Source organism: Macaca thibetana, chromosome 3, assembly GCF_024542745.1.
Source record: "Macaca thibetana thibetana isolate TM-01 chromosome 3, ASM2454274v1, whole genome shotgun sequence".
Taxonomy (NCBI): domain Eukaryota; kingdom Metazoa; phylum Chordata; class Mammalia; order Primates; family Cercopithecidae; genus Macaca; species Macaca thibetana.
In genome coordinates this window covers 118,764,746-118,789,141 of record NC_065580.1, presented here as the reverse complement: position 1 = coordinate 118,789,141, position 24,396 = coordinate 118,764,746, and the positions used below count along the sequence as shown (strand labels likewise).

General features: G+C 40.8%; 1 protein-coding gene across 4 annotated transcripts in view; it reads right to left on the bottom strand.

Moving 5' to 3' along the window:
* Nucleotides 1-24,396, bottom strand: part of ABCA13 (ATP binding cassette subfamily A member 13) — a 504,903-nt gene that overhangs the window by 25,580 nt on the left and 454,927 nt on the right. For all 4 annotated transcript variants that reach the window (XM_050785548.1, XM_050785549.1, XM_050785550.1 and 1 more), the window contains one exon: nucleotides 12,786-12,878. In XM_050785548.1, coding sequence (XP_050641505.1) covers nucleotides 12,786-12,878 — 93 coding nt within the window. The remainder of the gene's footprint in view (nucleotides 1-12,785; nucleotides 12,879-24,396) is intronic.

Sequence of the window (24,396 nt, the reverse complement as noted above, 5' to 3'; positions counted from 1 at the left end):
AACTAGTCTTGTGTTTTTCTTGGGAAAGAACTTTACAGCGGGGGAAAGAGAAAGCATAACATGCTCAGGTGGTGCTATGGTTTGAGCATGTCCCCCAGAAGTTCATGTACTGGAACCTCAATTCCTCAATGTGGTAGTATTGGGACATAGGACTAAGTGGGAGGTGTTTGGGTCATGGAGACTCTTCCCCCATGAAGGGATTAATGCTGTTCTTTAGAGACTGGGTTCGTTCTCAGGGAACTGGGTTAGTTCTCATTAAAGTGGGTTGTTACATAGCAAACTTGACCCCTTGTGCTTGTCTCTTTTAGCTTGCACTTATACTTCTGTGCTTCTGCCAGGCTTTCCAGCAGCACTAGACCCTCACCAGAAGCTGACCAGAGGCAGCCACCAAATCTAGGACTTCCTAGCCTCCAGAATTCTTAACTAAATGAACCTCTGTCCTTTATAAACTACCCAGTCTCTGGTATTCTGTTATAGTAACAGCAAATGGATTAACACAGGTGAGAAAATGATTGGTATATTCCTCCATTTCTTTTCAAAATACTATAAAGTATGTATTATTATCTCCATTGAAGAAAAAGACTACCTCCAGAGATGTTAACTTTTTCCAAGTTATACACGTAGTAAGTGAGTAAAAGTCTTACTCTAAATATCTTTTATTTCATCAAACCAGATTTTCAAAGAGGAGTCTGTGCATCTTTTTAAAAGAAGATAGTCTGTTTTCTCAGTAAATACACAGGAAGTAAATTCAACAAAGAGTAAAGCGTGTAGGTTTCATCACACAGGTGTCCATGACATGTACTTGAAGCAAAGCTTTGTTCTTTAGTCAGTTATACATAAAGTTGGTTGAGATGATTGAAGTGGTATGGAAAGAATAAGAAACTTAAGGTCAAGAAATTGAGTTTTTGAAAACTGCTTTTCTCAACATTAACTCTGTTTTGGGTCCAACTGCTTAAATTCTTTAGGTCTCGGTTTCCTTATCGTGAAGTGGGTACAACAATAGCCATTATGTAATAAAGATTAAATAAGACCACACACAGAAAGCATTTGGCAAATTGCCTATGTTCAGCAATAATTAAAATAAATGCAGCAGCATGAATCTGAGCTCAGCTCACTTTACTTCAGAGTTTATGAATATTGCTTCAAAGCTGTGAGGAGTTCAGCTACTTATTCCTCTGTCTCAACCATATGCAATAATCACCCCCAACTTTAAGTTTTCTCTCCTGCTTCTTGCCTTAGCAAAAAGGACATGAATATCAACAGCCCTTCTTCATAGGAATTCTCCAAACAGCCCATCAGTGCTTCCCTAGGAACATACTCAACACCCAGAATCCTCCTCACCCTCACAGCCCACCCAACTTCTGTTTCTCTAATGACATCGCTATATTTCCGTGTCCCAAACTCGAAGGCACCTCCTTTTCTCAAGCTCAGATCAGCCGGCTGTAAAGTTCTACTATCATGTTCTCCAATATCTCCTGTACCATGCTGCCTTCTCCATGTGCTTGGTCACAGTTTACTTCAGTTTGTCTTATTTAACTTCCTGCTAGAGAACAAAAATTTCTGTTTAATAAGCCAGTTATTCTCCTGTTTCTTTTTGCTTCCCTTTGCTCCGCCATTATTTTGCCTTTTTTTTTTTTTTTTAACTTTAGAATTAGTATTTCCCATGATTTGGTCCCAAAGATTCTCTTCAAGTGTATGCCCCATGATTCCACCTGTATTCCACTTGCAGTCAAGCTGTTTCAAACATGGTTTGCATTGTTCTTCGCTGTGCCACTACCTCTAATGCACTCATAGTTGATTAGCTGGCTAAGCATACACGTGGTTTAAATTCCTCCTCACCCATAAAACCACCTGTGCCAATCCTTCCCCTAAAACAATGGATGTGCATTCTTCCTCCTCCTAACTCCTACTTCATGGGCTTTGAAACCTTCTTGTGGCGCTAATGGTCTTTCCTATGTAATTTTTTTTTTTATTTGTGTGTCTAGCCCAGTTCTTACAGGGTTCATGCCTTATTACCCACTCAATCCCAAGACCCTGGCACTGTGTAAACATTCAGTAATGTTTGCAGGTTTAAACTGAGGTGCACAACACAGCATTTTGTTCACCAGTTTCTTAGAATAATTGTCACATCGTGTTGCATTCATTGTCATGTTTCTGCCTCTGACACTATGCTGAGTTTATTGAGATTAGAAATCACATTTTCATCATCTCTAATAAAGTGGTTACTCAATAAACGTGTGTGAATGAACAGGACTCATGATGTGAGTCTGAGTCCCCAACAACTTCAGCCATCTAAAAATATCTCCAACACTTCTATTCTCCATCTTCATTGTGAGTGAAAAGCATTCTGGTTGTTCTTACAGAAAATGTTAGAAAATGAATGCCGAATGTTTACTTTTGGTAAAGTGACAGCTCTGGGTGATACTGTTCATGACCTGAATTTCCAAGACCAGAGGCAGCTAACCAAAATGCCCAGCACGAGAATGGCATGAGAATCAGAAACTCTTCCCAGCTAATTTTGTCAGAGCAATACTGTGTTCATACAACATGATGCTGTGACAACAAATGAGATGACAAATTACACATAGCGGGTGAGGTGAAACATGCTGAGGATATGAAGGTGCACTATCTCTCTTAATAAAAACATTTCTAGTAAACAGAATTAGTTCAGTGGTTAGTAGCAGCAGCTGAATTATATCATGCTTTAAAGTAAAATGTAGAAAAAGATAACTCAGTAGCACATCATTCCATAGTTCCACATCATGGCAGAAATTATTTTATGTGCTCATGTACAAACTTTCTTCCCCATTTGTGAAAAATGACATAAACAGACTGAATTATCTATCTCACTTTTAAATGATCCACTTCATTATATGGTGATGCAATGTTAATCTGAGATGTTATGATTATAGTAATGGTTTATAGATGTATTAAGTCAAAGTTGCCACACTAAAGCATATGGTGTCACATGAGGTGATACATTAATTTGCAGCTATTCAGACAGTGGTAGCTTGAGAGCTCAAACAACATTCTGCCTCCTTTCATTTTGTTAGGAAAAAAATCCACAAACAAACCCTTCTAGGCTATTATTTATATTTTAACTTAGATGGCTATATAACACATCTATGATGGGATGCTTTGAACTTTATTCCACTTTTATTCTTGATTCTCAAAGATAACTCAGTGGATAACTCAAGGAAATGTAAATTCTCATAATCTTAACAATTTTCTTTAAATCATTTGAAGCTGTGTTTTCTTTATAAAACATAAAAAAGAAGGAAGGAAGGAAGGAAGGAAGGAAGGAAGGAAGGAAGGAAGGAAGGAAGGAAGGAAGGGAGGGAGGGAGGGAGGGAGGGAGGGAGGGAGGGAGACAGGCCGGTGCATTGAGTCACACCGGTAATCCCAGCACTTTGGAAGACCGAGGCGGTCAGATAACCTGAGGTCAGGAGGTCAAGACCTGCCTGACCAACATGGTGAAATCCTATCTCTACTAAAAATACAAAATTAGCTGGGCATAGTGGCGCATGCCTGCAATCCCAGCTACTTGGGAGGTTAAGGCAGGAGAATTGCTTGAACCCGAGAGACAGAGGTTGTAGTGAGCTGAGATTGCATCATTGTACTTGTACTCCAGCCTGGGCAACAAGAGCAAAACTCTGTCTAAAAAAAAAAAAAAAAAGAAAACAAAAACAACAACAACGAAATAAACACCCTTTATCCTCCCTCACCCCAAAACCATAAATTGACCTGGAGTATTTCAAATTGTAAACTCTGTGCTTCAGAAGCATACTTTATTTCCTCTCCATGAGAGGAGCGTTTTTACCAAGTCAGACTTAAGCCTCTATGTCAATCAGGTTCAAGGGAGGAGAAAAGCAAATAGGTGCTGCATGCAGCTGTTAATGGTTACCTCCAGGTGAGTTACGAATATGCTCAGTGTCTGCAAGTACAAAGGCAGCTCACTACCAGGGCACCATTATGTACTCAATTTATGACATGCAGAGGATTTGAGGATGCATCCCTAATTGCCTAGGACAAAACTTCAGTGCCAAAAGGATAGTTTTAGCCACCCGTGGCTATTAGGTGAGTGCCACTCCACTCCAGCTCTCCTCTGTTAACTGAGCCACACACGCGCGCACACACACACACACACACACACACAAAATCATGTGCTCACACATAAACTCATGAATCTCTATTACATAGTGGGCTCTTTCATAGCATATAACAATCTTAAATCGAAAGCCCAAGAGTCTGTTCAGCTCAACTGCTCAACCTAATGACCCACCCTCAATGGAGGAAAAGAATCCAGTCAGGTGAATAAGTGAGGCTGCAGGCTTCCCACTCCACATCCATGATCCCTATCTTCCTTGGGAACAGAAACTCAACCTCATTTAAGTAGCAAAGTGCCCAGCTAAAGCAAACATTTCTTAGACAAATAAACCTAAGTACAAGTTGCTGGGTGGGACTCTGTCAGAAAGCTACTTTAAGAGGGAACAGACAGTTGGCATGTGCTCTTTTTGCTTTTCTCTGCTTCTCTTAGTTGTTGCTTAGAACATAGATATGTTGGGTGGAGCTACAACAGCCACTTTGGGAACACCCACACTCTCAGGCCTAAGACCTCTTAAGGAATGCCAATAATCAGTTACCTCTGGATTCTTACTACAAGTAATGATGAATATGGTTAAGTCTATGTGGTTGATGTTCTGTTATTAACTGCTCGTGACTGTGAAAAGATCAAGGATATAAAGCAGAATAAAACCACTGACAGAAGGTATCCCAAGGGAAATTGATCACGTTATCATCAAACAGAAGAAAAACACTTAATAAAGAAGCAGATTTCTTTCTCAGATACAGACACAAAAAAAGAGAAGGATGATGAAGAAATAAAAACTTTGTGAGAGCCCATCAAAAAGCTAGCTGACAAGAGGTGTCTCTCAGGAAATTAGAAATTATTTATTAAATGAGTAGGGTGATGAGGTCTCAATAGGAATGGAAAAGATGTTAAAATTTTGCCCAAAGACACGTCAACGAGAGAGCGGCTGGTGCAGACGCCATTGAAGATGAGTGAGAGTTTGCACATTCATGTTTACGGTTCTGGGATGTGCTCCAGCAGGAGGGGAGCGGAAACGGTGACCAGGCCTGCAAGCTTGGAGTCAGACTGGCTGCAGCTGAAAGACAGTTCCACCACAGGTAGGAGGCTCACTTCTTTCATCAAATGTGGACAATCATGAGATGATGCATCATAGAGCAAAGTAGCACCAGAATGCTGGGGTTCAAATCTCAGTCCCTCTGCTTACTAGATGGTAATCCTGGAAAAGTCACTCAACCTTTCTACGACTACTTTTTTATGCCTATAAAATGAAGGCTAATAATAACAGCTACTTTGTAGGACTGTCATGAGGAATAAATTGATTCATGTGTATAAAGCACTTAGAGATGGCATACAATAAGCACTATATAAGAATTAGTTCTCAATATTATTATCCAGATTGCTAGATAATCTATATACCTTGCTCAGAGCAGTAGATAAGAGACTATAATAAATGGTGAAGATAAAAGCGATAAAAGATGAGGATGAGGACAATTAGGAAAGGGGAATATCTATAGGCTAGAAAGGCAAGAAGAAGGGAATATAGTGATGCAAGACAAGGGGACATATTATCACTAAGAGATGGTCCAGGATTGCGCGTTAGGACATACTCTACAGATTTTACAAGGGGTAGATTTTCCTTTGCCAGGGAGTAAAAGGGGAGGAGAGAATTTTCCAGGAGTTTATTGAGCCCAAAGGGAGGACATCCAGCAGCATTATAACCCCTTCTGCTCCGGGAGGAAACTGGCACAGGTATATCCCAGGTGTAAACTGGGTCTAGGCTAGAGAAACTGAGAAGCAGAGAATGGATTAGGGGAGAGAAGTTTCTGCAGAAAGAACAAATAATAATAATCCTTTGAGGGTGTATTTTGGTAATGCCACAGGAAGGACAGCAGAAGAATGCATCTGAGGACCACTCTGTGACAACCTTGCAAGCTTAAAAAGAGTCCTGCAGGCTGGAGAGGGGACAGGGAGGGACTTGATGACTTCTCCAGTTGAAACAGGGCGGAGGGTCAAAAGGGTGGGAGAGAAGAAGGGAAGCGCTGGAATGAGGCCAAGATGATGATGAAGGGAGCGAATCCACCTTTCCCTGTGAGGTTGGGTCCCCGAAATTCTACACTCTAGATGCTGTCTGTCCTTCTGGGAAATCAGTTACCAATTTTGAACAAATATTTCCACCTGCACCAGACTCAGGATTGGGGCAGTTGGTGTTGGCTGAAGCCAGGAAGAGCATGACAAGGTCCCAAACTAGAGTCAGGAAAATCCTTTTAGCTAAATCCCACTAATAGAAATCCACTGTTGACTTCTTTTGTTGAAGTGATAAACCATAGACATGATTCTTTAAACTTTAATTTGGTTAGTACTTAACTTATGAACACATACAGCAGTTTATAAATACATTGGAATACCAATCTAAAGTTAAAAGCATTGTTTAACCACTTATGAGTATCGGAAAGATAATTTAAGGAACTATGACAAGAAGATCTGGATCTTGAGAAGAGCATAGGACACCAATTTAGTAAATAATGAAGGTAGAATCTGGCAGTATTAAACCTCTTGGTGAACTAAAACCTAAACATTTCAGGACCACACATATTCTATTTATTTGGTACCCCTGGGTTTTCGGACACCAAAGCCTCCAGGACTGGACTGGTTGTCCTTGCCCTCAGATTTTGTCTCCAAAATCGCATGGATGCGTGAGCGTATCGCAAGAGTAGGACTGATAAAAGACAAGGTCTGTGCTCTCCAGGAACAGAGCACTGAATTGGAACGAGGTAAGATGGTGGATATCAAACACTCTACAAACAGATCTTTTGGCAGGCAGGAGGCAAATTTATGCCAAAGAAGAGGAAAAGATTATTGCTGTAAAGACAAAAACACAAGCAAAGGAAACAAAATGCCAAGCATTGAAAAAGCCGAGAAGTCTCAAGGAAAAAGGAAGAATCATCCTGGGTGTCTATGGGTGGGAGTATTGTGTAATCGGTGATGGAGAGTGGTCCAAGCAAGGTGTTCAAGTAAGAACAGACACTGAGGTGCGATAGGGATGTATTTGGAGGAGCATGAGAAAGCACCTGAGTGACCTTGGCCTGCAGAGTTGCAGTTCCTCTCAGGCCCTCGGGCTTTCCACTATGACTTCATACATCTCATACTGGGGCTGTACTGAGACTGAAAGGAGAAGAAGGCGCTCCTTTCCCATGGACCTTGGACTTCTGCAAAATGAGGTCACTCCACAGCCCAGAGGGTTTGCCTCTGGGAAGACAATGCCCTGTGTGCAACGCCCTGTACCATCCTTGTGCCCATTTGCTGACATACTGCTACTTCATACACCTGCTTCCTCTTAGCCACTGAGCAGGACACGTTTCAGATTGGGCCATAGGAAAGGCAGGGTTGACTGCCTAATGTTTTTGGAATCTGGTCTAACTATTACTGTAACTAGGTTTCCCAGTATGTTCCATGTCTCTGGGGACATCGAACAAAATAACAGCTGAGATGGTGGCTCTCAACCAGGACAATTTGCTGCCCAAAAGACATTTGCCAATGTCCAGAGACATTTTTAGTTGTCACAATTGGGGTGAGGGTGCTGCACACGCCAGGGATGATGCTAAACATCTTATATACCCAGGACAACCTCCCACAACCAAGAATTATCCAACCCAAAATGAAACAACGCCGAGCTGCAAAAACGAAGTTAAGACCACAAAGCCGAAGGTTGCTCAAGGAACATTTAAAATAGTCATGCTGCTTTTACTTAGCCTGAGGATTTCCTTTACTTTTCATGTTGAAATGTAGACTTTGCTTTGACTGGTATGTCTGTCCCTCTTACTTGCTCTCAAATTCTGATTCTGTAGTGATGTTTTTATTACTAAATACAATCTAGAATTAAATCCCCTTTTAACCAAATTTTACCTGTACCTCCAGGTCTAAGATATTTCCCTATTTTTTCAAACTAAAAAAGGCGTCCTCCTCCACAGGGCTCCATGTGGAGACAAAAGTGACCTCATCATGGATGCTAATCTGCCACACTAACTTCTCGTTAGCCTGGTCCCGCGAACGCCTCCTGATTCCTACTTCACTTCCTGTCCTTCCTGTAAGAACATGTGCTCCTGCCTTTAGATCAAGGCGACCCTTATGTTATTGTACAAATGATAGCCCATGATGCATGCAGCACTCTTGCTTGTTCTGGAGGGGTGTCTTCAATTGTCTTTCTAGGGTAGGTGTCCTTTCCCTATGATACAAGAGCCCTGGGTCTGGGGAGTAATGTTGCAGAGATCTACCTGTCTTGCTGCTTCCCAAGACCACACTTCCATTCATAAGTGCCCCAGGAAATCACCCTTTACCAAAACACTGGATTTGTCTTCCTCCTTCTTTGGTTTCTCGACTTTTCCTGGGTTTGGAGACCACTTGGCATATACGGCCCTTTCACGGAACACTCTAATTGATACCTTTTCTATGTTGCCTGCCCCGTTAGGCCTTGTGATGTCACCAGGTGTGTGCAGGGCTCACTCTCTGCACTTGTGAGCACCAAAGCAGGCATAAACTGCATCAGACCTACCTCTGCATCCCCTTGCTGGGTTTAAATAAACATTTGTTAAAGAAATATTAAATGTCAAAAGCAAACAGCCTCAATTTTACCAGCAAAAGATCTAATATTGATTGACTTTTCTTAAATTGCGACTCAGATGAGAAGCAACATCACGGTTAGCATAACAACTTGATATCAATGGGCAGACATACACACTAGATAGTGGCCTATTGCATTTTTTTTCTCGGAGGCCCTTCTTCATGGATGATTGCTACAGACCAGTCACACAGAGCTTTAGGTTATCCACAGACCAGGGGTCCAAGGAACTTGTCTTTTAATACAACTCTATAATCTCAAAGTGTTTGGAAATTCACTATATAGATAATAACTCTGAAACAAGCTATTAAAAAGATTCCCAGGAAGAACAAAAGTCTGTAGCAAGGCAGAGGAGGGGGGCTTCAGAACCCCTGGCAAAGCCAGAGCTCTCTGCCTTCCTCTGCAAAGTGGGCAAGTCTGGCTTCCTCCAGGCAGGAAGAATGTGATTGGCCCTGCACTTAGGGCTCCACTTAGCCTCGGTGAGTCCTGGAGTGGGTATATTAATCATGCTTATTATCTTCTGTATTCTAATACTTTGAAAATATGGGGACTTGCTGATTCTGGAAGAACTGCCCCTCCCAGAGCTAGGCAATTCCTAAAGATAGTAAACAACTTGCGCATAAATTCATTTTTTCAAATACAAACCAGCTGACCCAGAACACACATGATCTCTAACACCTCCTCTAAGGGGCTCTCACATGCTAAGCCACAGTCCCCCTTCCCCAGTCACCCCAGGGACAGGTACTACCAACTAGGGACAACCCCTATGCTGCATGGCCCACTGAAGTTATTCAAACTAGCAGATCTTAGACCTGCTTGTCCTATTTCACCCATTCCTTCTAATAGAAACCACAATAAAAGCCCTTGCTCATGTTTCCTTCCAGCTGCCCTCTGCCTCCTGGCTGACCTGATGCTCCGTCATGGGACGCTGTGTCCCATGCCCCTATTCTTGGAAACTGTAAAATGTGATATTTTCAAAGGCAGTCATCTCCTGATCTGTTGGCCTTATGGTACTTCAGTTTTTCTATTAATACACAATATTTTAAAACAATGGGCTAAGGATGAGGTGAGTGCGGGCATGAAGCAGGATGCTGGGGTGTTAATGCTCTGTTAGGAGCACGGGAATGGGATTTGGTGTCCTCTGCAGAAACCCTTCTCTGATGGTGAAGTGCATGTACCAAGGTTTCGCTGAGAACCCAAGAAAGGAACTCAAATGAGCACAGCAGGAGGGAAGACAAACAGCACAGTCAGGCAGGGATGTACTGGGCCGACTGAATCAACACACGGTGGGAAGGAAACACAGTGCCACCCGCAGATTAGGGTAGGAAGTGATTCTTGTGTATGAATCTTGCTCCCCAGACCCAGGAAGGTGGGATGAACTCAGGGAGCTCAGGGGGGGCCTGAAGTCCCATGGAAGAGCTGTTTCTCATCTGAGGCCCCATTTCTCTGAGGGCTGTGCCTGGGGCAGAGCGTGAGGTAGGGAGAGTTCTTTGGTTTGGGCAATTTCACTTCACTTTCCATTTTGTTTTTCCTCTTATGTATCTGTCCCTACTTGCCACATACATTCTTCCCTCTATATTTCTGTGGCTCCTCATTTTTCTGATTCTGACATTCCTTTTCTACTTTCCCCCCTTCACCCTGAAAGATGGTTGCTTTGTCCGAGTGAACTGCCACAGCAGGTGCAAGCCTCAGCTTCCTGTCACAGGCGAATTTGCTGAGACCTACACTGAAGTTTGAGGCTTCCTGACTGTTCATGAGGTCAAAGTCAGGACTGCAATTCAGAAGCTAACGGTGGCTAAACCCTCGTGCTCCCCTGGTTTCACTTCACTCGGCTTTCACAGCAGGCTCTTGTTGCACCTGCCCATCCCCGGGGAAGCTGGTCTCTGAGGCCCAAGCTCTGCCCTCTGGGTCCCACCTCTGTGGGATTTCTGTAGCTCCTTTCTTCTGTTCTCCCTCTGGGCAGATGTCTCCCAGCCCAAGCCAGGGACCCTCCTCACCAGCCTCCTGCCTCTCCACGGGGAAATCCTGATACTCAGATCCCTGCCCAAATTCTGCCAAAATTTTCTCTCCAAAACACTTACCTTCTCCTGAGTTATCTCCTCAGAACTTTTCCCCACACCCAGACCCTACTCTTCCTCATTCATGTTCCTAAAAATTCATGCTCATGGAAAGAAAGGGATGGAGAGGAGGAGGAAGGAGCCCCACTAAAAGTTCTCTCATCCATCTCAGCAGCTCCACATCAGAGAAATGGGTTCTGATGTTGCTGACTCCTAGGTATGGATGCCGAAGTTTATGAAAAATCTAGTTATTGTTACGATCTATGTCATGATCAATCGTTTATTCTTTATTTCAATATTATAGAAACACACATCATCATATGTTTATTATAGGTTTATAGTTATAGGAGAATAAGCACTTTATGAATTATGTTATTTTATTTTACTTTTTATTTTTTCAGACACGGTCTTGCTCTGTCATGCAGGCTGGAGTATAGTGGCACAATCATGGTTTACTGTGGCCTTGACCTCTTGGACACAACTGATCCTCCTACCTCCTAAGCAGCTAGCACTACAGATGCACCCCACCACACCTGGATATAATTTTTAAAAATTAACTTTTTAAAAGTGTTTTGTAGGAATGGTCTCACTATGTTGCCCAGGCTGGTCTCAAACTCTGGGCCTCAAGTGATCCTCCCACTCTATCCTCCCAAAGTGCTAGAATTACAGGTGTGAGCCACCTTACCTGGCCACAAATTATTTTTTAAATTTTATTAAGTTTGATGTTTCCGTGAATAACCCACAAGCCATTTCTCGTTTAATATAGTCCTACAGTTCATATCCACTAACAGTTCATGCTCAACCCATATATCACATTATTGGAAGCAAAACTCGGAAGTAGGCACAGATTTTCCAGTATGTAGAATGCAACAGCTAGAGAAAACCTATCCCCATGTGCTTCATCCTGCTGGCTCTTGCAGCAAACTTTTGTAAACATAAATCAGACATAAATCACCCAACAATCAGGAATGGGTTATAAAACTTTATGTAGGCATTCATAAAGGTTGGAGAGCATGAAATAGTATTTTTTTTTGATGATACCTATTAAAGATGGGCAGTGTACATACCGAGAATAGTTTCTAGTAGGTGCATCTGACCAGTGGTTGACCCGAAGCAGCAAACAGCTGTGAGGTTGACCGTTCCAGCAGTGCCTAACTCTAAAAATGGACACTCACCCCCTACTATGTCATCTCAATCCTGAGCATTAGCTTTTTCTCCATAAATTAAAAGTATTTAAAATTTACATATGACTATTTACCAAATCTCTGCTTGAGAATCCTAACCTTAAAAACACTGAATAAATGAAAACAAGAGATTTATCAACATAAATGAATAAATTAGTCTACGTAAGAATGACAGGTTAAACAAATTAAAAGGAAATTGAACAAGTATTTAGGCATCTTTAATTTTTTTTAATGTTATACCAGGATGTAGCAATGCTCTCACAAATTGATAACAAAATCATGAAGATTCCAAAAAGGAAATGAAGAGAATACATGAAGGGAATTAACCAGGAAGAAATAGAAAGGATCAGTGAGCACAGGAAAGAAGTCTTTAGTCTTTCATAATCCAATGGAAAGCAACCATAACAACCCTCTCTAACCCTTATACATTGATGGTCTTTTTCAGACTTTGATTCACTGCAGATGAGGGACATCACAGTACAGCCTTTTCATAAGGCATTTTGTGCGTAAAGAGGACATTTTGTGTCCTGTGGTCATCTTGACTCTGTAATCTTATTCTCACCCCTACCAATGTCACTACAATGAAGGAGCAATGTCCTTCTGGGAAGAGAAAAATAAAATGTCTCCCTTACAGGGAGACCGCTAGACTCTGTGTTTGGGAGTTGCTGTGTCTTTGACTAACTAGCCACAGTATTTTATCCCCTCAGAGCCTTCATCTCCTGTTTTATGCCAGCAGGTAATCGGAACATACTTGCCTCTAAGGCATCTCCAGTCATAACCCTGCATCATGCTATTGATTTCATAGTAAAGATTTAAGCAAAAGGAGAACTTCAACGCACCTATTTTTGATGTGCTGAGGAGAACCAAGACATTTGAAGCTGCCGTTGACCATTATGGCCAGTCTTGTGCAAAGAGCCTCACATTCCTCCATGCTGCGAGGAAGGGAAAGAGACAAAAATGAGCCATTTCCTGAAGAGGGGAGGCTCGAGTCAAACTTTTCAAAACACAAAGGAGACAAGACACCATTAGGGCACATTACTTAATTTTTTATACAGAAATCTCATGTTAACCAAATAAAAAGCTTTTAAAAACAATAAAGTTTTATTTAGACAGCCAATTTTACAATTAACAAAAAATCAATATTTTCTTATACCAGGAAGATCAGCTATAAAATATATAGAAGAGAAGCATTTTGCAATAGTACAAAAATACAAAGTAAGAATAATCTTAACAAAGCAATGTGAATGTTTTAGGAAAACAAGAAAGCCTAACTAATAGGCACAAATGAAATCTGGAATCAATGGAAGGAGGCATGGAAAAAAGAAAAGAATGGATATTTTGAAAATGGAAAAACTGTTATAACATGAAAATTAGTGCAATATAAAACATTATTAATATGTTAGTGTAAATATCAAATACTACCTTAAGTGTAAACATAAAACAGAAGTAAATTAATTATATGTAAAATATAAATAAGTTCTATTTTAACATAGTGTATAATATAGAATATAACACCATAAATAACATTTTAATGTGTAGCTATAATTGAAATTATATTTTGACATTTCAATTCAAAATATGTTACAAAATTGGTAATCTATAATTATAGTATTATAATAATGAAAATATATTATAATACAGATATAGTAAATCTAATCAAAATTTTACATTTATCACTCCCATGAGAAAATTTTAAAATAATTATAAAGCATATCTTTAAAATTACTTAGTGAAAGGAAGAAAAATAATGAAAGAGGAATCATGAAAGAAGACTTGCTCCAGAAAAGGTAAATATTTTCTATATAACTAAAACAATTGCAATTTGGTAATACACTAAAGAATTACAAGGCAGATGTCATTAGAACAAGATAAGAGAGCCACAAACAAGATGTTACTATCTTATATACATAATGATTTGAATATGAGAAGATATTTTCTAAGCAGAAAAGCAATGGAAGAAGCTATTAAGGGATTTGTAGTCGTTGTGTCTTAACACAGCAAACTAGCATTTAAAACATTCCAGTCAGGCATGGTGGCTCATGCCTGTAATCCCAGTACTTTGGGAGGCCGAGGTGGGTGGATCACCTGAGGTCAGGAGTTCGAGACCAGCCTAGCCAACATGGTGAAATCCTATCTCTACTAAAAGTACGAAAATTTAGCCGGGCATAGTGGGGGGCACCTGTAATCACAGCTACTCAAGAGGCTGAGGCAGGAGAATTGCTTGAACCCGGGAGGTGGAAGTTGCAGTGAGCCGAGATTGTGCTACTGCACTCCAGCCTGGGTGAGAAGAACCAGTATCTGTCTCAAAAAAAAAAAAGAAAAAAATTCCAATAGACATACTGGGTAGAGGTTGATATACTTACTATAAAGAACTCATATATGAGTTCTTTATAGTAAAAATATAACAATAAACAAAACAAAATAAAATAATGATATAATTATTATATTATTATTTAAACAAAATAATAAAACAACGTAATAAAACAAATAATAAAACAAAATAATATAACATAATTTTATTTATAACAAAATAATAAAAATATAATAGAGAAAAAAGGGTAAATAACATGTAGAGACCATTCAAAGAACTACTCATGGGTAATAAACATACCAACAAATTATAAAATATAAACCATTAAATCAATTGATTTTAAAGCTATTTTCTTGCTGGAAAAGTGTTCATGTGTGCTTTTGTGTATTGTAGAGAAAAATGAGGGGTTTTTATTTCCAATCGTCACTTCAAAAACAATGAGTTCTCAAATAAAAAAAAAAATGCCCAGAAAGTTAAGGCCATTTTCCCAGTAATGTTAAGTATGTCATCTCATATATTGCTGGTGGGAGTAAAAATTGGCATAACTTTTTGAACACAATTTGGCAATAATTCCTTTCCTAAGAACTTAACCTAGAAAACACTGAAAATATAAATGCATGTAACAACTTATTTATAATAGTAAGCATCTGGAAACAGGTCAATATTTCACAGTAGGACAATATATCACTCATATAAGTAAGAGTTCATCCATGTGTTAGCTATTAAAATGAGGTTCACCAAAGTCAATTAATCATATGGAGAAAAGTTCATAATACAGCAATGGTAAAATGACAATGTGTATTCAGAGAATTGTACAAGTATGTTAAAAAACTTCCTAGGAAGAAAAACACACAAAAAAGTATGACTGTCAATATCTCAAAAATGAAATTAATGATGGATTTTCCTTACTTATTTTACCATTTTGCATTATCCAAATACTCTACAGGAAGTATGTGTTATTCATATTATTGGAGTACAGTCATAAAGCAGTCTTCTAGGTGGGTTAATGGGCATTCAGATAAAGACATTTCTCAGCCTTCCATGGACCTCGATGTGGACATGCAACAAACTCAGGTCAATGGATGCACAATTTCTGGGTCATGTTGAAATACAGCAAGCCACTTGACCTTGATTTTGTTTTTCTCCACTTCCCTTGAGCAAGGATGTAGACACGGTGCTGATGAGTCAACATCAACCATGATGATTGCAATGGTGGCATGGTAGAAAGAACCCAAGGCCTTGGTCGGCCTGATGATGCACAGCCCACTGACATGAATTAAGCAAGAGGAAAAAATATGTCTTGTCTGGGCCACTGTAAGTTGAGGTCTCTTTGTTATAGTTGCTTAACATGAAGTCCAAGAAATACATGTCATAAATTTTCAAAATATGCCTTATATATTTTCCTGTACAAACACTTATTTCTTTAATTTCAATTTAAAAGTAATCATCTTACGGGCACACTGTAGGTACTCTAATTAAAGAGGTAGTGTTGGGAGCAAGCCCCCCAAAATCTGGCCATAAACTGGCCCCAAAACTGGCCATAAATAAAATCTCTGCAGCAGTGTGATATGTCCATAATGGCCCTAACACCCAAGCTGGAAGGTTGTGGGTTTACGGGAATGAGGGCAAGGAACACCTGGCTCGCCCAGGGCAGAAAACTGCTTAAAGGCATTCTTACGCCACAAACAAAAGCATGAGTGATCGGTGTCTTAAGGGCGTGTTCCTGCTGCACTTAATTCTGCCCATCCCTTCGTTTCCCATAAGGGATACTTTTAGTTAATTTAATATCTATAGAAACAATGCTAAAGACTGGTTTGCTGTTAATAAATATGTGGGTGAATCTCTGTTTGGGGCTCTCAGCTCTGAAGGCTGTGAGACCCTTGTTTCCCACTTCACACCTCTATATTTCTGTGTGTGTGTCTTTAATTCCTCTAGCGCCGCTGGTTCAGGTCTCCCTGATCGAGCTGGTCTTGGCAAGTGGTGTCTATTCGTGGGGACTCGAATCCAGGTTGAAGGGTCGCCGGAGCGACGGCTGGAACGGAAAACTAGCTGGGGGACACCCGAGTACTCTTAAAGCAATCCCTGCGGTAAGTAAGAAGGGGAGTTCGGAAGCATCAGGGTAACAATGGGGAAAGTTTGGGGTCTGGTTCGTTTCACCTTGGAACTTTTTCACACGGATGACGAGGAGGAAGGAGAGTATAGCAAAGTAACAGAAGAGGTTACAGAGCATGTTTGTTTGCCAGCTAAAGCTAAAGCAGCAAAGGAAGGAGAAGTTCATCTCTACCCTTCTGCACCCACTACTTATTATTTTGAAGAAAATGTCCCCCCAGATCTTTCTTTTCTGGAGGACACTAGGTGAAAAGTAGTAGCCCCGGTGACTGTTCCAGCAGCGCCTCGAGTGATGGCTCTTAGTTCTATTCAGGCAGGAATTCAGCAAGCTAGACAAGAGGTGATTTAGAGGCTTGGCAGTTCCCTGTTAGAATACACCCCGGGATTGAGAGGGAAATATTATACCTACATTTAAGCCTTTTCCTTTTAAATTACTCAAAGAATTAAAACAAGCTATAAATGAGTATGGACCAGGTTCTCCTTTTGTAATGGGACTGTTAAAGAATGTTACTTTTCCAGTCGGATGGTTCCTACTGATTGGGATGCTCTTACTCGAGCTTGTCTAACTCCTGCTCAGTTTAAAACTTACAATTTAAAACTTGGTGGGCAGATGAAGTTTCCATTCAGGCTGCTCACAATGTCCAGGCCCAACCTCAAATTAATATAACTGCAGACCAACTTCTGGGGGTTGGTGGCTGGACTGGTTTAGATGCACAACTGGTCATGCAGGATGATGCCATAGAACAGCTTAGAGGAGTGTGCATTAGTGTTTGGGAAAAAATCACTTCAGGTGGGGAAAATTACCCTTTCTTTAGGGTTGCAAAACAGGGATCCAGAGAACCGTACGTTGATTTTATAGCTCAGTTACAGGAGTCTCTTAAAAAGATGATTGCAGATTCGGCTGCTCAGGATATAGTGTTGCAATTATTAGCTTTCCACAATGCTAATCCCGATTGCCAGGCTGCTCTGTGACTTATCAGAGGGAAAGTACATTTAGTTGATTATATCAAGGCCTGTGATGGTATCGGAGGTAATCTGCATAAAGCTACTTCGTTGGCACAGGCAATGGCAGGACTGAGAGTGGATAAAGGAAATACTCCATTTCCTGGCGCTTGTTTTAACTGTGGGAAGCATGGTTGCACTAAAAAAGAATGTAGAAGAAATCAGCGAGTCAGGTCACCTGATGGGGGAAAAAAGAAAACGGTTGAGCCTGAAATATGTCCAAAATGTAAAAAAGGAAAACACCGGGCTAGTGAGCGTCACTCTTAAGTTTGATAAAGACGGAAATTCAATTTCAGGAAACGCCATGAGGGGCCTGTCCCGGGCCTCGTTCTAAACTGGGGCATTTCCAGCTCAGGCCATTCCCTCACCCCTGTACAATGTCTGTCCCCCGCCACAGTCAGTAGTGCCTCAGTAGATTTATACTGCACAAAAGCTGTGAGCCTTCTGCCTGGGAACCCCCACAAAAGTGCCCAACAGGAGTCTGTGGACCCTTGCTAGCAGGGACAATAGGATTACTTTTAGGAAGGTCTAGTGTACGTTTAAAAAGAGTACAAATACATACAGGAGTCATTGATTCAGATTATAACGGGGAAATTCAAATTGTTGTATCTACTTCTGTTCCCTGGAAAGCAGAGCCAGGAGAGCGCATAGCACAGCTCCTGATTGTGCTGTATGTGAGAATGGGAAAAAGTGAAATTAAACCAACAGGAGGATTTGGAAGCACAAATAAACAAGGCAAAGCAACTTATTGGGTAAGTCAAATTACTGATAAACATCCTACCTGTGAAATAACTATTCAAAGAAAAAAATTTGCAAGGTTTGAAAGAACTGCTTCAAGCGGAAAAACAAAGTTCCTGCCAAAGATTAGAAAAAAATTTTTTTATGGTGGCCATTGTTAAGCCTCCAGAACCTATACCTTTAAAATGGTTAACAAATAAGCCAATTTGGATAGAACAATGACTGCTAAGTAAAGAAAAACTGGAGACTTTAGAGAAATTAGTTACTGAACAATTAGAAAATGGGCACATAGCTCCAACATTTTCCCTTTGGAATTCTCCAGTTTTTGTAATTAAGAAAAAATCAGGAAAATGGAGAATGTTAACTGACTTAAGAGCCATCAATTCAGTTATACAACTTATTGGAGAATTACGGCCAGGATTGTCTTCTCTTGCTATAATTCCAAAAAACTGGCCTTTAATAGTCATAGATTTAAAAGACTGCTTCTTTACTATCGCTTTAGCTGAGCAAGACTGTGAACAGTTTGCATTTACAGTGCCTGCAGTAAACAACCTGCAGCCTGCTAAACATTATCATTGGAAAGTGTTGCCACAGGGCATGTTAAACAGTTCAACTATTTGCCAGTCGTATGTGGGGCAAGCAATTGAACCTACTGGTAAAAAATGTTCACAGTGTTACATTATTCACTATACGGATGATACACTTTGTGCTGCCCCAACTCGAGAAATATTACTCCAATGTTACGATCACTTGCAAAATTCGATTTCTCACACGGGTTTAATTACAGCTCCTGACAAAATTCAGACTACTACTCCTTACTCCTACTTGGGGACCTTAGTAAATGACACTACCATTGTGCCACAGAAAGTAACCACACGTAGGGATAAATTAAGAACATTAAATGACTTTCAAAAATTACTAGGGGATATTAATTGGATAAGACCTGCTCTAGGCATTCCTACCTATGCCATGAGTAATTTGTTTTCTATCCTTAGAGGAATTCCTAGTCTCACTAGCCCTTGGCAATTAGCAAAGGAGGCAGAGGCAGAGTTATAGCTGATTGAGAAGCAAGTCCATAAAGCTTGGATAAATAGAATAGATCCAGAGAAACTCTAGATTTGCTAATTTTTTCAACTCAGCATTCACCTACTGGTGTTATTGCCCAAGAACAGGACTTAGTAGAGTGGCTTTTTCTTCCACATATTAATTCACGGACTCTAACTCCTTATTTAGATCAAATCACTACTATGATAGGGATTGGGAGAACTCGGATTGCTAAATTACATGGATATGATCCTGGAAAAATTATTGTCCCTCTCACGAAGGCACAAATACAGCAAGCTTTATAAATAGTCTTACTTGGCAAACCCATTTAGCTGACTTTGTGGGTATTCTCGATCATCATTTTCCTAAAATGAAGCTGTTTACCCCCCGGTTGCAACCACGTCAAGACTGACGCTGAGGAGGACCCCAACTGTCAGGAGCAACACCCGTCGAACACAGCCACCCACCTGGGGACAGATCAAGAAGCTGTCTCAGACGGCAGAAGAAAACCTGAAGAAAGCGGGACAACTAGTCACAATGAATAATTTAATGGTAGCTATGATAGCGGTTATCACCACTGCCATGAGTATTCCTTCAACAAGGGCTGATAATAATGCCTGGATGCAATCACTGTATGACACAGTTACACATGCTTTCTGATCTCAGTATTTACCATAATAATCTCTCCTATAATTGAGGCATACTGCCCTTAAAAACCTATTTTATAAACAGGATTGGACCCAGTTTGAAAAAATGAACATACGTGTTTAGGAAGATTGCTTTGCAGAACAGGCAGAGGTGCTGAACAACGATTCCTATGGAATCATTAATTGGCCCTCTAAGGGGATGTTTAGCTTGAATTGCACCTCTCAGTCTGTGTGCTACGGCCACATTATGTTCAGATGATCTGAACAAAACGTTCAGATGGTAGAAATGATGAGAAGCACGGCAGAAGTTCCTATTATCTGGAACCATAGCGGTATAGTGGCACCTCAACCTCAAATGATATGGCCCGCTCTAGGAGCTTAACATAAGGATTTGTGGACCAAAATTTGGGAAAGAATAAAAAAGCATCTAGAAGGACACTCTACAAACTTGTCTTTGGATATTGCAAAATTAAAAGAACAAATATTTAAAGCATCCCAGGCACACCTGACCTTCATGCCAGGAACTGGAATGCTTGAAGGAGCTGCAGACAGATTAGCAGCTAGTAACCCATTAAAATGGATAAAACACTTGGAAGCTCTGTGATTTCAATGAGGATTGTGCTTTTAATCTATGTCGTTTGTCTTTGTATAGTCAGCAGATGCGGATTCTGACTCCTGCGAGAAGTAGCTCACTGTGACAAAGCTGCCCTTGCTTTTATCTCTTTGCAAATCAAAGAAGGAGACATGTTGAGAACAAGCCTCCCAAAATCTGGACATAAACTGGCCCCCAAACTGGTCATAAATAAAATCTCTGCGGCATTGTGATATGTCCATAATGGCCCTAACACCCAAGCTGGAAGGTTGCGGGTTTACAGGAATGAGGGCAAGGAACATCTGGCCAGCCCAAGGTGGAAAACCACTTACAGGCATTCTTAAGCCATAAGCAAAAGCATGAGTGATCTGTGTCTTAAGGGCATGTTCCTGCTGCAATTAATTCTGCCCATCCCTTCGTTTCCCATAAGGGATACTTTTAGTTAATTTAATATCTATAGAAACAATGCTAATGACTGGTTTGCTGTTAATAAATATGTGGGTAAAACTCTGGGGCTCTCAGCTCTGAAGGCTGTGAGACTCCTGATTTCCCACTTCACACCTCTATATTTCTGTGTGTGTGTCTTTAATTCCTCTAGCACCACTGGGTTCGGGTCTCCCTGATGGAGCTGGTCTCAGCAAGGTAGAATATGAAGTCACTTATATATTAGTTTCTTAAACATAGTTCAGACAAGTGGAGGTCTAATATGGTTTGTGTTTGTGTCACCACCGAAATCTCCTATCGGATTGTGATCACCTGTGTTGGAGGAGAGGCCTGGTGGGAGGTAACTGGATCATGGTGGCATATTTTCCCCTTGCTGTTCGTTCTCATGATAGTAAGTTCTCACGAGATCTGTTTGTTTAAAAGTGTGTAGCACTTCCCCTTTCACTCTCTTCCTCCTGCTCTGGCCATGTAAGACATTCCTGCGGCCCCTTTGCCTTCTGCCATGATTGTAAGTTTCCCGAGACCTCCCCAGCCATGCTTTCTGTACAGCCTGTGGAACTGTGAGCCTGTTAAACTTCTTTTCTCTATGGCAATGTGAAAACAAACTAATACAGAAAATTTGTACAGACAGAGGGGCATTGCAATAAAGATACCTGAAAATGTGAAAGCAGCTTTGGAACTGGATAATGGGCAGAGGCTAGAACAGTTTGGAGGGCTCAGAAGAAGACAGGAATAAGGGAGTTGGAACCTCCTAGAGGCTTGTAAAATTGTTGTGACCAAAATGCTGATAGTGATACAGACAATAAGTCCAGGGTGAGGAGATCTCAGATAGAGATGAGAAACTTATTGGAAACTGGAGCATAGTTCACTTTTGTTATGCATGAGCAAAGAGATGACCTGAAATTAAAATTTTTATTTAAAAGGGAAACAGAGGATAGAAGTTCGGAAAATGTACAGCCTGACAATGTGGTAGAAAAGAAAAACACATTTTCTGAGGAGAGATGGCTGAAGAAATTTGCATAAGCAAAGAAGAGCTGAATGTTAATAACCAAGACAATGGGAACAATGTCTCAAAAGCATGTCGGAGACCTTCTAGGCAGCCCCTTCCATCACAGGCCTGGAAGCCTAGGAGGGAAGAAATTGTGAGCTGGGCCCAGGGCCCCACTGCCCTGGACACTGCTCACTGTGTTGCAGCTGCTCCAGCTCCAGCCTTAGCTAAATTGTCCCAGATAGATCCCAGGCTACTGGTCCAGAGAGTGCAAGTAGTAAGCCTTGGTGGCTTCCCCATGGCAGTAAGCCTGCGGATGCACAGAGGGCAAGAGTTGAGGCTTAGGAGCCTCCACCTAGACTTCAGAGGATGTATGGAAACACCTGGATGTCCAAACAGAAGTCTGCTGCATGGATGTGGCCCTCGTGGAGAACCTCTACTAGGGCAGTGTAGAAGAGAAATGTGGGACTGGAGCACCCACACAGAGTCCCCACTGGGGCACTGCCTAGTAGAACCATGAGAAGAGGGCTACCACTCTCCAAACTGCAGAATGGTACATCCACTGACAGCTTGCACTGAGCTCCTGGAAAAGCCAAGGCACTCAATGCCAGTCCTTGAAAGCAGCCATGGGAACCTGCTAAGCCCTGCAGAACCACAGGTGCGGAGCTGCTCAAGGTCTTGCAATCCAACCCTTGCTTCAGGGTGGCCTGAATGTGAGACATGGAATCAAAGGAGATTATTTTGGAGCTTTAAAATTTAATGACTACTACTCTGCTGGGTTTTGGACTTGCTCAGGGCCGGTAGCCTCTCTCTTTTAGCTGATTTCTTCCTTTTTGTTCAGGTGTATTTGCCCAATGTCAGTACTCTCATTGTATCTTGGAAGTAACTAATTTGTTTTTTATTTTACAGGCTCATGCAGAAGGGCCTTGCCTTTTTTCAGACGAAACTCTGGACTGTGGACTTTTGAGTTCATGCTGAAATGAGTTAAGACATGGGGGAATTTTGAGAAGGGATGATTGTGTTTTGCAATGTGAGAAAGACATGAGATAAGGGAGAGGCCAGTTACAAAATAATATGGTTTAGATTTGTGTTCCTGCCCAAATATCATGTCAAATTGTAATCCCCAATGTTGGTGCAAGGGCCTGGTCAGAGATTATTTGATCATGGGGCAGGTTTCCCCGTTGCTATGCTTGTGATAATGAGTGAGTTCTCATGAGATCTGGTTGTTAACAAATGCGTAGCACCTTCCCCTTGACTCTCTCCTTCTCTGGCCAAGTAAGATGTGCCAGCTTCAAAAAATAAACACAACATTTCCTGTATGGCTGGATAATCTAATTAGTACAGAAATATGGCTAGGCAATGCAGAGATTTCAGGAGTTACATTGGAATTCATGATGTGTGAGAAAAAGGTAGTGCTGGTCACTCTTGATTATACTGATTTCAACTCCCTTAGTAAGAAAAGTAGTATACAATATTCTTACCCTCAGTTTCCTGCTCCACACTTTACCAAGATTCCCTGGGGTAAGGAACCAGAAGAGGCAATGATAAATGAACTCAAAGTTAAGGGAAAAATGTCCAATACAGAGACTTTTTTTCAACAAAGGCTGCCATTTTAGAATCACAGAATAAATCATAAGCTTCCCCACTCTTCGTTAACAATGAGTAATTTTGATCTTTGTACTGCATGGATATGGACAGATTTATGGAAATGAATATATAAATATATTTAATGTGAAACCAAATGAATAGGAGGATATAAAAGAGAAATTTCAATGACATACAGTCTTTCTGAGAACAATCTACAATAATTATATGAGAAATAAATGAAATTTTTATCATGACACCACTTTACCCAATCTTAGAACTTCTGCATGAACATGAAGACTCATGTCCTCATGCCAGCAAACAAACTCCAGCAAAATAAATACAAGAATGTAGAGAGCTTCTAGAAGTGGCAAAATAAAATGATCATTTTAAGCAAACATATGTATGCATTATGATAAAGTAGAAGGTTTATCAAATTTAATTTTTTTAATGTAAAATTTTATTTTCTGAAGTGAAATACAAGAAAAACAACAACAGAAAATCCCAGGGTAGGACTTCCAACTAGGGTCAAATGAAGAAACTGGTAAATTATTTTCTCAAAAAGCAATGATGAATATGGACAAAATTAACAAAAATCGCCATTTCAAAATTCTGAAAATTGAACCAAAAGGTATAGCACAATCTAAGAGCACTTTTAGCTGATAAACTGTTAAACTTAGGGTAAGAAGACTGATAATCAGTGGCATTCCAGCCATAGGCTGCTCCCCTTCTCCCCAGTTTCGCCAACATGCAACTACTGGCAGGAAGGGCAGACCATGAGGATTAGTAGCTCAGCCCCAGCTGAAGAGGGTGCAAACAATTTGGACCATTGGGTAACGCCCAGGTCCAGTGACACTGTTGATATACCCGATTATTTTGGAACCAAGCAAACAGAAAAAGCCAATACCTCCAGGATCTGTCCTCTACTAGACTGGAATTGTGTGGATGTAGCATGCATATAGCTGTGGCTGCATGTATGTGCAGCTGAGAT